General features: G+C 37.6%; 1 protein-coding gene across 2 annotated transcripts in view; it reads right to left on the reverse strand.

The window, feature by feature from the left end:
* tbk1 (TANK-binding kinase 1) overlaps positions 1–15,737 on the reverse strand; it is a 242,608-nt gene that overhangs the window by 28,329 nt on the left and 198,542 nt on the right. For both annotated transcript variants that reach the window (XM_039769963.1, XM_039769962.1), the window contains 2 exons: positions 14,307–14,385; positions 5,942–6,063 (listed from right to left, as the gene is read on the reverse strand). In XM_039769963.1, the coding sequence (XP_039625897.1) occupies positions 5,942–6,063; positions 14,307–14,385 (201 nt within the window). The remainder of the gene's footprint in view (positions 1–5,941; positions 6,064–14,306; positions 14,386–15,737) is intronic.

Consider the following 15,737-nt stretch of genomic DNA (forward strand, 5'->3'; position numbering starts at 1 on the left):
TAAAATTAAGTCCAAAAATATTGTTTTAGTAGTAGATAAATGGATCTTAATTAAGAAATTGGTTAAAATGGAAACCTGAAGCCACTGCAGTTCTCCAAGATATAACTATGTAGCCCTGGAGTAAGATATACAGGGAGTGCAGAATTATTAGGCAAGTTGTATTTTTGAGGATTAATTTTAATATGGAACAAACACAGTGCTATCAGTCAATCCAAAATGTTAATAAACCTGAAACCTGAATGTTTCACAACGGAAATGTGAGTGTGAACATCATCAGGGGAATACATATGTGCGCAATTATTAGGCAACTATTAGTGTGCAGATTTATTATGCAACTAAAGGAAAAATGAATATTTTCCCATCTCACTTGTTTATTTTCATCTGTTATAGTGAGAATAATAAACAAACACCTCAAAATTTACAAATAAACATCTCTTACATTTCAAAAAAAATAAATCAATCAATGAATGACCAATATAGCCACCCTTCTTTCCAATAACAGTCATAAGCCTTTCCATTCATGGAGTCTGTCAGTTTCTTGATCTGTTGACGATCAGCTTTTGTGGAGCAGTGACTACAGCCTCCCAGACACTCTTCAGAGAGGTGTATTGTTTTTCTCCCCTGTAAATCTAGCGTTTAAGAAATGCCCACAAGTTCTCGATAGGGTTTAGGTCAGATGAGGAAGGGGGGCCATGTCATTATTCCTTCATCTTTAAGGCCTTTACTGGCTGGCCACGCAGTGGAGAACTTCGATGCAAGTGATGGAGCATTGGCCTGCATAAAAATCATGGTCTTTTTCCTGTATCACTGTTTGAAGAAAGTGTCTTCGAAAAACTGGCAGTAGGTTTGGGAGTTGATTTTGAGTTCATCTTCAATGCAAAAAGGTCCAACTAGCTCATCTTTAAAAATACCAGCTCATACCAGTACCCCACCTCCACGTTGGAGTGGAGCTCTGTGCCCATTACTGATCCACAGGTCCATCCATCTGGTCCATCAAGAGTCACTCTCATCTCATCGGTCCATAAAACCTTTGAAAAAAATCTGTCTTCAGATATTTCTTGGCCCAGTTTTGACGTTTCAACTTATGTTTCTTGTTCAGTGGTGGTTGGGTTTCAGCCCTCCTTACCTTGGCCATGTCTTTGAGCACTGAACACCTTGTACTTCTGGGCACTCCAGGTAGGTTGCAGCTCTGGAATATGAAAGTACTGGAGGATAATGGGTTCCTGGTAGCTTCACGTTTGATTCTTCTCAAATCTTTGGCAGCTAATTTGCATCTTTTGTTCTCAACACGTTTCTTGCGACCCTGTTGACTATTTGCAACAAAATGTTTGATGGTTCTGTGATCACACACCAATATCTTAGCAATTCCAAAAGTGCTGCATCCCTCTGAAAGACTTTTTACAATTTTTGACTTTTCAGAGTCAGTTAAATCTCTTTTGGCCCATTTTGCCTGAGGAAAACTAGCTGCCTAATAATTCTGCACACCTTGATATAGGGTGTTGATCTCCTTAGGCCACACCCTCCCTCATTACACAAATACACATTACCTGACGTGCTTAAATCCAATAAGCATTCAAGTTAATACAGCTTGGAGTTGGAATATATACGCATTAAAAATGATGATATGGTCAAAATACTCACTTGCCTAATAATTGTGCACACAGTGTAGTTTCTTAACACTAGAATTACCAGAGTCTACGGAAAAAACTCGTAGATCCGGCCTACCTTAAAACCGTTCTCACCTCTCCACCACCATCTTTTGTCATCTAAATGTGCCGATTAAGAGGAGCAGCAAGCAGCCGGCTATTCCATCCCCCCCCACCGTCGCAGAACATTCACTAAGTTTTCCCAGCTCATGCCTTGTTTGATTATCTGGGAGTGACTCAACTGCTGGAGCTTTAGAGTGGAAATAATAGATCGTTATTCGGAACACATGCATTTCATGTGTGTTCCGTTTCTACAGTAATCTGTGTAAAAACATTGTTAAAACAGAAACTTTTTCATATTTTAATAATAAATGTTACAAAATGTAGGCATAAACTATTGGATGATTGCAGAATCATTTCCATGGTGAGGAGAAACCCCTTCACAACAGCCAACCAAGTGAACAACACTCTCCAGGGGGTAGGTGTATCAATATCCAAGTTTACCATAAAGAGAAGACTGCATGAAAGTAAATACAGAGGGTGCACTGCAAGTTGCAAGTCACTCATAAGCCTCAAAAATAGAAAGGCTAGATTGGACTTTGCTAAAGAACATCTTAAAAAGCCAGCACAGTTCTGGAAAAACATTCTTTGGACAGATGAAACCAAGATCAACCTCTACCAGAATGATGGCAAGAAAAAAGTATTGAGAAGGCCTGAAACAGCTCATTATCCAAAGCATACCACATCATCTGTAAAACATGGTGGAGGCAGTGTGATGGCTGCCAGTGGCACTGGGACACTAGTGTTTATTGATGATGTGACACAAGACAGAAGCAGTCGAATGAATTCTGAGGTGTTCCGAGACATACTGTCTGCTCAAATCCAGCTAAATTCAGTCATATTGATTGGGCGGCGTTTCATGATACAGATGGACAATGACCCAAAACATACAGCCAAAGCAACCCATTAAAGCAAAGAAGTGGAAAATTCTTGAATGGCCAAGTCGGTCACCTGATCTTAATTCAATTCAGCATGCCTTTCACTTATTGAAGACTAAACTTTGGACAGAAAGGCCCACAAATAAACAGCAACTGAAAGCCACTGCAGTAAAGGCCTGGCAGAGCATTAAAAGGAGGAAACCCAGCATCTGGTTATGTCCATGAGTTCAAGACTTCAGGCTGTCATTGCCAGCAAACGGTTTTCAACCAAGTATTAGAAATAAACATTTTATTTTCAGTTATTTAATTTGCCCAATTACTTTTGAGCTCCAGAAATAAAGGGATTGTGTTAAAAAATGCTTTAGTTGCCTCACATTTTAATGCAATCTTTTTGTTCAACCCACTGAAGTAAAGCTGAAAGTCTGCACTTCAACTGCATCTGAGTTGTTTCATTTAAAATTCATTGTGGTAATGTACAGAGCCAAAATTAGAAAAAAAAGTTGTTTCTGTCCAAATATTTATGGACCTAACTGTATGTTACAGTATTAGGTGTGCAGGCTTCTGTCCTTAAACTGATTAAGACTGTCATGGATGTTTCATAACAAATAATAAAGAATATGTTTATTAAATAAATAAAGTGACTTGGTTTGTCTCATTAAAATTTCAGAGGACTGGGTTCAAATCCCACTCATTTTTTGAATGTTCTCTTTCCTCAATTTCCTAATGGTATAACAAAAGCCCTTTGGTTAGGTTACTCTAAATTGTCCCATTGAGATGAAGTACAGATACTTGTGCAAGTGTGCTCTGTGAAGGAATGCCACCTTATCCTTGCCTTTTAGCCAATGCTACAGGGATATGCCACATGTAACCATTTGATCAAGCATGCACAAAGAAAACAAATATGCATGCTGGGGAAGGGTGGAATGAGTGTAAAGTAACAGACAAAAGTGAAAAAAGAGTCCTTGTAAATAAAACCAGCAATTGATAGCAAATAGTAATAGAGATCACTACACAATACCATATTCTGAACAGTGACTCAGCATGTGCTGTATATTCATTTTTGTTTCATCGTGGCCTATGCTTTATTGCAAGGTTTGCTTTAATAAAAAATGTACTGTAATCAGTATGTTTTGGTTCAAGAGAAGTGAAAAGCCTTAGTGAATGCATGCTTCCTGTCTGCAAGAAATTTTGAAGTTTTGATACTTAATTTTATTAATTTTATCTCAGGTAGGCATGATGGTACAGCAGGTAGCACTATTACCGCACAACTCAGGTCACATGTTTAGCCACATTAATAAGTTCCGAATAGCTGGCAGATGTTTCCCTAATTGTCAAAGACACGAAGACCATTCCATCATTACAATCCTCAAGGTCAATTTCTCCCTCCCCAATGACTTCTCTGCATTTTGCAGTGTTTGGCGATGTTCCTGAACATTTCTGTGATTTCAACAAAATTGAGGCTAAGTGAATTTAGCGGGATTCGCTCATCACTATTCCTCATCAGTCAGCAATCTGATTCTCAAGTTGTACCAGCATACCTGGGGTCTCATGTATAAACGGTGCACACGCACAAAAATGTTGTGTAAGAACATTTCCACGTTCAAATTGCAATGTATAAAGCCTAAACTTGGCATAAAGCCATGCACATTTCCATGGTAGCTCATATCATGCCATACGCAAGTTCTCTGCTCGGTTTTGCAGACTGGCGGCACCCAGCATCAAAGCAGTGCTACTGTTCCTGTGTGGTTATCCTTTATTTTTTAGATCCACATCCCTGACGTGGCTTTATAAATACACTGAAATTAACCACATATTTTTTATTAGTTTAATGCATCTGATTGTAATTAACTGTAACTATATAATGTTCCACAGAATGGTCAAACTATTCCAAATACCATAACTGCTTTAGCGTTGTTACTCTCACTGCACCTTCTTCTTCTTCTTTCAGCTGCTCCCATTAGGGGTTGCCACAGTGGATCATCCTTTTCCATATTACTCTCACTGCACCACTCAGAGTATTTATATCACTGTATCTGAATGTGAATCACAGCTCTATAGCAGCTGATTGGAAAGAGAATTATCGGTATACAGCATCAAGCACACGCTGCCTCAGCCATGCTGTCTATTGAACTGCTCTCATACGGCAAACGCTTCAGAGCCTTTCCTGTATGGACCTTGCGGTTCAGAAACAGTTTCATCCCAAGAACTATAAACACACTCAATCAGTCCATCAACTGCTCCTTGTAGAACTGTTTGCACTTGTAAGTACAATTACCTCACTGTAAACTTGCGATACAGTTATAATATTGCACAACCTGAGCCACTTTATAAAGCACGTATTTACATATGATGACGATATCATTTTTAAGATGAAATGCAGCAAAATATGTTGATTATATTATATAGATAAAACTTTAACTTCATTTAAATAATCTATATTGTTAGTAATTAAACATGTAAAGGCACGGTGCTGCAGCGCTAGCAAGGCTCTGGCGCTCCGTTCACGGATTGTTCCTGCCCTGTGCTGACGCAACACTGGAAGGTGAGCTTAAGGGCTATTTATATTGATTTGCATATTCAAAGAGGCATAATTCTGGGAGGAGTTGGGGCGGGACAGCAGGCACATGCATTACTTTTCACGCTGACCGGGATTTATGGAACGGAAGAACGTGTAAGTTGGCGAACACACAGATTAATGCATCTGGATTTTTTTGTGCGGAAGCACATTTCTACTTTTGTCCACATGCCATGTTAGAGTGTGAATTCTATGCATGCTGTTATGCATGAGGCCCCTGGTGTTCTCAAATACTACTAACAAAACAAATCAATCAGTTGTTCCTTCAATTGGAATCCTTTATTTGAACTAATTACATGTTTTGTTTCTGCCGAACTTCTTTTACCGTACCCATCCAAAATTCTGTTAATGGTTAAGAAACAAAAATCTACAGCTGCCATAGCTTTTATACTTGTATGTTTAGAAACCATCTTTATTTTTCTTCTTAATTTTGATTCACTTTCTTATTGAGAAAAACAAAAGTGAAAGCCAAAGGATCATTTGGATTTGAGGTATGAATCAGTGTCTGCTTTAACATATAACGACATATATGTTTATTCTGTATGAAATTAAGTACTGTTTAATTGTCTAAAACTGTCTAAAATAAAGACAAAAATAAGAAAACACTTTAAATCAGAAACAGATCTATTATTAAACAAAACAAAAAAAAATTGTACCAGCAATGGAGTTCCAGATTTTGGACCTACTACTCAATAAAATTACATACTCTTTAAATATATTATTTGTACGTAACAGTACAAAATGCTTTTCTTACCACAATTACTAAATAATTTTATACTTACTTTCTGTCTTCATAATGGGTACCTTCTTGCTGAATCCAATTATCTGACAGCAAACCCCCTGGCAAAAGTTGTTTTTTTAAGTCTTGAAGAGTACTGTCCAAGGATGTCAATGAAGTAGAAAGCTAAGAATAACAGAAAATAAATTGAACCATGCTTAACATTTATATGATAATGTTATTGTGATGGTGGTCTCAACAGGTATGAAATAGAAGAAGTTTGGAACCACCACGACTCCCAGAATTGGCTGTTCAAACTAAGCAACCAGACAAGAAGGACCTTGGTAAGGGCGGTGCCCAAGAACTAAATGGTCACTCTAACTGAGCTTCAAGTCCTCTGCTGAGATGGGAGAACCTGTAGAAAGCACAATTACTTCGGCAGCACTCCATTAATCAGGCATGTATGGTAGAGCAGCTAGACAGAAGTCATTCTTGAGTAAAAGGCATATGATAGTCTAAGTTCTTTGTTGTAAATGTTTAAAAAGAAATCATCTAGTTATGGTGTTATGTACATTTTGTACACTAAAATAACATTATTTTAATTAATGCATTTAGTTTACATAAAATAATAAATATTTTAATTAATGGATTTAGTGTATATAAAAAAAGGAAGAAGTGTAAAAAAAATACATATTTACACTCCTAGGACTGTGACTTTGAGCCTTAAAACAATGTTGTTTGGAAATATATATTCAACAAGGGAGGACAGACAAAGAACAATCCATTAACGACCCTCATAATAGTCTTATTTAAATAAACAAAATCTATGAAAGAAAAAAAAGAAATACCAGAAACCACTCCTGAAGCCAGACACAAAGATGCAGCTTTGTCTGAAAAGTACAACTTTGGTTCTTTAATAATCAGACTTCTTAAACAAGGGTGGTCTAAGTTCCTCTCTTGAATTGCCAAATCTGTTTGGATGAGGTGATGCTCACTAGCCCCCAGCAGTGTTAAACCAAGTTTGTTCTAGTGGATGAGAAGGTTTTTCAATGTGACTTTCAACTGCAGAAAGAAAATATTTTTATGCTATATGCATACATCCATGTTTGGTCTATTAGAATTGTCATTTATAAGGATAACATTCTGCTACTGAGAGACTTTAATGTATATGTGGATAATAAGGAAAATATCTTGGGGGGCATGCTGTGCTTAGAACCTAAATGTAGAATTACTATTAAAATTCTGAGCAAGTGATGGATTGTTCACAACAAAAAAAACATATTCACACACAATAACAATGCTTGTTAAGAGTACCCGATACAAAAGTACCTTGGGTAACAAGTCAGTAACCTATGTTATAGTTGTGTATTTTGACCTAAGGCTATATTGTGTGGAAGTACAGAACTTCCCTGAAATGATCAACACTTGGAGGTGAGCGGCCTCAGATGAACGAAGCTGATGGAAGATGGACTAAACTGAAAAATCCAACTGAGTAACAAAAGGCTTGCTAGGAGTAAGTTTAGTGGTAAGGAAAAGTGTCAAACTGAAGAAAGATACCTTCTGTGCAATGTTAGAATAATAATTTACAGATTTGACTGAGGGAAACCAGCATGCCAAAGAGGCAGCAGGTGCAAAAGATGGTCTGATGATCTTAACAATTTAGGAGCAGCAACTGTGATATTGTTGAAAAGTGGACAAAGCATCTGAACTCCTTAACCTGTTGGTTATGTCCTGCTCAGTAAAGGAAATGCCAGAAGCATTGGCTAGGGATACACGAGTAGCAAGGACAAAAAGGGTTGGGAGGGTTGTAGAAGTGACAAAATCAGATCCAATCAGAGATGCTGAGACCACTGTATATTGTAAGGGTGTATTAGATAACTTATCTCTTCAATGTTTCAAGAAAGTTGGGCACAGAGACTCAGGTTTGGTAGAATGAAGTGATGTTACTCATGTTTAAAATGGGGATCATGTGGGTTCCAATTATTGAGGGATCACACTCCTTAGCCTTTCTGGGAAGCATATGCCAAGGTAAAGGAATAGAAACTCTGTTTAATAGATGAACCTTAGAACCAGGAGACAAAATGCCCCAGACTGTGGAATAGTGGATGAACTGTTTACCTTTCCACAGATATTTGATGATTCACGGTCATATAGTTTTTATCTAAATCCACACAGTAGAGTATGTAAGGCATAGTAATATTCTATGGCTTTAGGACCACCACTACTTGCCATTTGGTTTCTGAATTTTTAGAGCAGTACTGTGTTTGGATACTTTGATTAACCCAAGTCTGTTTAATGGTGCCACTGGAACCCTCTAGGGCATGTCTTGTCTCAAGTTGCATCCAAGGACTAGAGACAACCTCCTTTCTATAGGACCACATCTCTCTCTTGCTTCACTCGCCAACCCTTCAGTCCCCAACCCCCCCAGTCTCTGCTGCTTACGTTGTGAAGAGGGGGGCTGAACGTACCCCTAAGAGACTTGGTCTCTCCTCCGAAACCCCCTCTTAAATGGTGATACAATGGGAAATATAGTTTTTTTTTTACTACCTTTTTTTTGCTTGATCAGCTGCTGGCTTGCAATTGCAGCCGTGCCGCGTGATCAGCATCTCGCATGACACACTTTTGTCATGGCACCTATATCCATATATTCAATCTCTTTTCGCTATTATCTTTTCATTAATATCACATTAAATTTTGATTCTGTGTTTGGAATTACATCGTGCCAACGCAACCTATAACTGCCCATGAATGTATATAATTTCATTCTCTCTACAAGAAATGCGTCTGACAACAGCATTCAAACAAATGAGAAATGATTTCTCTCATGGGATTTCACTTTCACCAAACCACAAATCATTTTATTCTTGCGGATAAGCCTCTTCATTGGGAAGAAACACTACTTTTTTTTTCCCTGATGGCAACAAGAATTAGATGATCTATAATTCTCCAACTTAAGGTTTAAATCCCAACGAAATATTCAATCTCTTTTTGCTGTTCCGTTATTTCACCAAGAAATAATTTCCGTTTGTTTGTGCTAATGCAATCTTTAGTATCCTTTTTTTTGGGACTTTCAAATTTTCATACATCCATTATCTCTAACCTGCTCTGCATGTGTACTGCGCCAATGATTTTGAATTCTTTACAACGTTCTACTTTGTCATCTACTCGGCCCCGGGCGTGGTTAAATCTCCTGGCACAAAGACTTGTCTCATGGGATATGAAAGTGTCTCTGTGAGAAAATCACGTCTCATCTCCTTCCAACCTTCAAAGATTTTTTTTTTTTTTAAAATGGAGAGATTTTTTCCTCCCAACATAATAGACTGAGATCTTTGATGCATGCAGGAATAATGCTTCACTAGGGGAAATGTAGTGTAACGCACGAGTGCTTGGGGAGCAGCTTAAGGCCCTGACGTTCAAAGCAACTAGTCGTGCCAGGGGACAACGGCGGGGTACTAACCTCTCTTTTTCTATTTCTTCAGAACAGACGAAACAACACTGCCATAAGTCTGCCCGGACGACTCGAAAAACTGCAACACTTCCGGGTCCCTTTCTACCCTCTGGTCCCCATCTGATGATGTCATTTACCCATCTACCACCACATCTTTTCCAGCATCCCACTGTTTAATTTCCGGTCTGCCTACAAAAATTGTCCGTCTACCTATCCTTGTGTTTCTAATGATTTACTTGAATTGTTTTGACCTTTACTTTGCAGTATACGGGGCTAAAACCCCCAAACCTTTCATGTTGTTGTCTGTATTTATTACAGTAGTTAGACTGGGAAACTGGACTTCAAAAATCTGGGTTCAACGTTCTCTCCAAGAAAACCATTTCTTGTTCTCTTCAGGTAAGCAATGAAAAACTGTCCTTTGCTAAGTTGCTGAATTGCCTCAAAATTGTATTCACAAGTGGAGTCACAAGTAACAAACAGTGATGATGCTATAAATGCTTTGTCATTCCTGTGGGAATTCTTCCGACACATTCCACGTAAAATCCAAAAATCCAGAAGGCTTATGAGTCCCCACTTTCATAGTAAGTACTCTAACTGAAAAATCAAAACACGTGAGGTTTTACTCTTCTGCACAATGTAAAGTACTTCCCTGCACTCTAATAGGCACTTCTGGTGTTCCCAGATTCTGACTACATGCTATCTATTGTCTGCCAACCTGTGGTCGCCTGCCAGCCCTCCATGACGCCTCCTTCCCAGTAGAGGGGTTCTAGAACTCCATATCTACTTCTCACTCTCTCTTCTCCCTCTGTGTGTGTTTCTGATTAGTGTATACTCTGCACTTTAACATCCCGGTAGTGCCCTTGCTGTTGGTAATCCTTTGTTTGCCATGCTCTCCATGATAAAGGAAAAAAATAACATCACCAAATTGAAAAGGCAAAATATACCTGATTAAGATGGACCATGGTGACGGCAAAATTTTGTTGCTTTCTTCTGGTATTTTGAGTTCACTCTGTAATCATCTCTACCTTTTGTGAGTTTCTGACAAATTACCAATACTAGAAACACAGTATACCATAACAATATACTTGGTGTGAAGAGGCAGTGGGAAGTTCAGTTCCATTTAGATCATCTGAATGAGATATATGAAATAGTTTTCTGCAACTTAAATTTTTATATGTTGTCACACGTGCATATGGGAGGCAGCTAAAGGGCTTGAGTAAGGGCAGTTCTAAAGCATGCCGGGATGTGGCAGAGTGCACTGACTCTTTTTCTCCCTTTCCTGTAGACCATTCACGGGAGATCCCACCTTACTCTCTTTATGTCACTTCCGGGGCTGAGCCTATGGAAGAAGACCTTGCCGGCCCCGGTCCCTGTGATGTCATATCCGGACTCGAACCAATGGTTGAAGACCATGAGCCTGATCCCTATGCTTCCTGTCTTCCCCTTTCAAAACCTACACCTTTTCCCTAGTCCCTCAGTTCTGTTTTGGACTCGGTTTTGTGCATAGCAGTGCTTTATTCATTTGATCGACTTTGCAGCCAGGAACTCAATTATACGGGTGGCTGCCCCAAACCTTTTTCATGACTCATAGGTCTCGTTATTGTGACAATGTCCAAATATCTGCTCTATGTCTACACAAGAACGCACTTAATTTCAGTAAATTATACCTTAGAGGCAGAACACTATGGACTCTGAAAGATTCTCTGAAGTTGCCTTTATAGTATAGTGTCGGTGCCAAGCACCACAACGAATAGATTCTCAACTCTTGGTTTGTATCCTACCTGGCAGGTAGAAAATTCTTTGTGAGTTGTGGTAATAACATCTCAAAGACACATGATATCCGATATGGTGTTCCACAAGGCTCTATCCTGGGTCCGCTGCTGTTCTCAATCTATATGCTTCCGTTAGGTCAGATTATCTCAGGTTACAACGTGAGTTACCACAGCTATGCTGATGACACACAGCTGTACTTATCAATAGCACCTGATGACTCCGACTCTTTCGATACACTAACACAATGTCTTACTGGTATTTTCTGAATGGATGAATAGTAATTTTCTCAAACTAAATAAAGAGAAAACTGAAATTTTAGTAACTGGCAATAATGGATTCAATGAGGTTATCAGAAATAAACTTGATGCACTAGGATTAAAAGACGGAAGTAAAAAATTTAGGGGTAACCGTTGACTGTAATCTGAATTTTAAATCGCATATTCATCAGACCACTAGGACAGCATTTTTTAACTTAAGAAACCTAGCAAAAGTTAGACCTCTTATATCACTGAAAGATGCTGAGAAATTAATTCACGCTTTGTTTTCAGTAGACTAGATTACTGTAACGCACTCCTCTCAGGACTACCCAAAAAAGACATAAATCACTTGCTGCTAGAATCCTAACTGGGAAAAGAAAATCCAAACACATTTCTCCAGTTTTGATGTCACTACACTGGTTGCCTGTGTCATTCAGGATTGACTTTAAAATACTGCTTATGGTTTATAAAGCCTTAAATAATCTCGCTCCATTTTATATATCGGAATGCCTGACACGTTACAGTATATTCCAAATCGTAACCTTAGATCTTCAAATGAGTGTCTACTTATAATTCCAAAAGCTAAACTTAAAAGAAGTGGTGAGGTGGCCTTCTGCTGTTATGCACCTAAAATCTGGAATAGCCTGCCAATAGGAATTTGCCAGGTAAATACAGTAGAGCACTTTAAAACACTGCTGAAAACACATTACTTTAACATGGCTTTCTCCTAACTTCACTTTAACTTAATACTGATACTCTGTATGTTCAATTCATCATAATAACTATTCATAGTGGCTCCAAAATCCGTACCGACCCCAACTCTGTTTCTTTTTCCGGTTTGTTTGTGGTGGCGGCCTGCGCCACCACCACCTACTCAAAGCATCATGATGCACCAACATTGATGGACTGAAAGCCAGAAGTCTACGTGACCATCATCATCAGGTCCTTCCATGAAAACCCTAAATACAAAGAGGACTGTTTGACTTATGTTAGGTAGATTGCCCAGAGGTGACTGGGTGGTCTCGTGGTCTGGAACCCGTACAGATTTTTTTTTTTTTCCCCCAGCCTTTGGAGTTTTTTTTTTTTTTTTTTTCTGTCCACCCTGGCCATCGGACCTTACTTATTCAATGTTAATTAATGTTGACCTATGTTTATTTTTTATTGTGTCTTCTATTTTTCTATTCATTTTGTAAAGCACTTTGAGCTACATTTTTTTGTATGAATATGTGCTATATAAATAAATGTTGATTGATTGATTGAACTCTATACATGGCTCTTTGAGGTGACTCGTTGTCTTTAAAAGGACTGCTTGCCTTTTGCCGCACTAGTTGGAAAAAGCACCTGTGAATGTGTGGAGTTGCCGTTTTTATAGGTACTCCTACTATAGATGATGTAATGCCAGCTCATTCTTTTGCCGATTCTTCCCTTGCTGCTGTAACTTGTCCAGTGCCACCGCAATAGCAGTCCAATGCCACTGCAATAGTAATACAGTATGTGTGCAGCTGACCGCTCCAATTACATTTGGAAAACTGGAAATGGCTGGAAATTGCGCTTATATGTTTGCCAGTTCAACCACAGTTTAAAGAAATCTTATCTATGTGGATGAAAAGCGGATAATACCATCCTATAAAGCTAGCATGGCACAACTCAGTGATGTTTTGTGAAATACCCGATCATCAGCAAGTTCACACTGAAAAGCTCCTGTGGCAAAAAACCTGAGAGTGGACAGAACTTGCAACAGATCAGGTAGTGCACAATTCCTCAAAGTCTGTCTTTGTAAAGCCAACAGGATAGCTTTTGGAAATCGAAATTGACTTAGAAGCCAGCATCTATAAATATGTGCTCTCTTCTCTAATTCTTCCATATGTAATGTCTTTAACAACGCTAAAGCAACTATGGTATTTAGAATAGTGTGGCCATTCCATGCAACATTTTAGTATTACATAATGAATACAATCAAGTGAATTAAATTTGTAAATGATATGAAATTAATTTCAGTATATTTGACAAATCCTGCGTCATTAATGCGAATAGAGAAACACTAGCTCTGCTTTGATGCTGTGAGCCTCCAGTTTGAAAAATCAAGCAGAAACATGTGTACGCACAAGGAGAGGATGCTGTGAAAATGTGCGTGGCATTATGACAAATTTAGTCTTTATACATCTCAATGTGTGCTTGGAAATGGGCTTCCACAACATTTGTGTGCATATGCACTGTTTATACATGAGGCCCAAAGTGATTAGAAAGTTTAAAAGCACACTGGAAAGCCACATCCCTTCCACAATACTGCAACCCAAAAGGGCAAATAATTCGTGAACACAAATTTGATTAGGTAATAAGTTATGTATTCCCTCTTTAAACGGTATGTATTTTTTAACAATACAACATCTAAAAATATAGTTATGTATTTAACATTCATTAAGATACAGCACAACAGCATGTCCTTAGTTACCATTTCAGCAAAAATGATACAAAAAAATTATATATTATTACTTTCATTAGCTCACATTGCCAGCTTCTCGTTACACAACATTCATCCATTTCAAATTAACAGATGTCCTTAGTATTACAAGTGAAATATTGTTTTATTAAGAATTTCAATTTCTTGTTGCAGTTATTCCTAAATAGTAAAGTGTTCTTTTTTCCATTAACACAGCTATTTTACTTGTGACAGCAAAACTAGTCCTTATCACTCAGTTTTGTTCATGGACTTTTACAAGCCCTGATTATTGCTTAATAATACTTTTTTTCAACAAACAGTGCTTAAATTGTGCACGAAAAAAACAAAAAAAACTTTTCTCCGGTCTTCAATTTAAAAACATTTTCCTGCTGATATCTAAAAGAATCAGATATTTTTACCATTATTGTAACTTCTAAATTCACTTAATTATGGTAAGGACTGTGAGATTTGTTTTAGTTTACATTCTGTGGAAGCAGTTTCAAATACTTACACACATGATCGTCTTTTTCATTTCTGGGATTTCTTTGATTTCTGATGAAAACAGATTGGCTTGCATCAATACTTCGCAGCTAGAAAAAAAAAACACCCACAACCCATATAATAATTTAATAATTTAAAGGGAAATACTTATGTTAAAACTGTTATATAATCACCATAGTAATAAGGCACTTGCCATTTCAACCAACTGTAGGGATAAAAAAGAAAGAAGATAAGAAAATGATAAAGCGAACAAAGATGCACTAGGTCACATTTTGCGCAGACAATAAGAAAAATAATGCATGAAAATAAATTAACTTAAGCATCTAAACTTTACCTCTGTATGAGTTTGCACAATGAACCCCTTTCCAGTGTTTTACTGTATCATTAATGTAGAAAAAGACCAAGTTTAGAGGTTGTTTGCTTTCTTAAAGCACCTTGCCTACTGACTACTTATTACATGTTAATGCATATCTGTAAAACATCACATTTTAAAGTTACATACTGTACACCCAAAAACTATGGAACACCCTTTTCTGCCGGAAAAAAGTATCTCAAAATTATGATTTATTATCTCATTATTATGACTTAATACCTAATAATTTCAACCTAGTACCTCATTATTGTAATTTACTATCTTGTAATTATGACTTTATCTCTCATAATTTGGATTTAGTCTCTCAAAATTATAACTTATTATTCGAGCTTTCATTGGACAAAATGTTGTCACATACTGTAATTTGAACAGTTTTAGAGCACAACTTCTATACCAAACCATCAAAATTAGTCTTATTGATTTTTCCTAAGGTGAGTTTTATTTAAAAATGTAATAAAAATTAATTTAAAAATGATTATCTACAATGCAATAATTTATAAAAGCACTGAATGAATGCAGTTCTGGTTGAAGCCCATATGCAGTGCTAGCACAAGGGGTGTGTTCAGTGAGATCCCAATCAGTGTGCAGAAGGCATGCCCCTCGAGTTCCTGAATTACCCAATTGGAGCCATTCAGGTTCCATAGCTCAAATTAGGTTTTTTTGAAAGGTTCAGAACCTGCACTGCTTGAGTTACATAAATAGTGTACTTTGGCGTCCAGAAAACGTGCTCCTGACCTTTCATAAACTTTGCTCTTGACAGGTGTTTATTTTGCCTAACGGATTGACTGGCTAAGGGTGCAGTGATCTGTATAAATTTTATATTTGTACCAAACTAATGATTTTGCTACCGCTCAGCAGCTGGTGGCAAAATACCCGTGCTTCGCAGCGGAGAAGCAGTGCGTTAAAGAAGTAATGAAAAAAAAAACGGAAACATTTTGAAAAAAACGCAACATGATTGTCAATGTAAATGTTTTGTCATTTTATGAGTGTTGCTGTCATATATAATGTATATATATATATATATATACATACACACATATATATATATATATACACATACACACATAT

Source organism: Polypterus senegalus, chromosome 11, assembly GCF_016835505.1.
Source record: "Polypterus senegalus isolate Bchr_013 chromosome 11, ASM1683550v1, whole genome shotgun sequence".
Lineage (NCBI taxonomy): Eukaryota > Metazoa > Chordata > Cladistia > Polypteriformes > Polypteridae > Polypterus > Polypterus senegalus.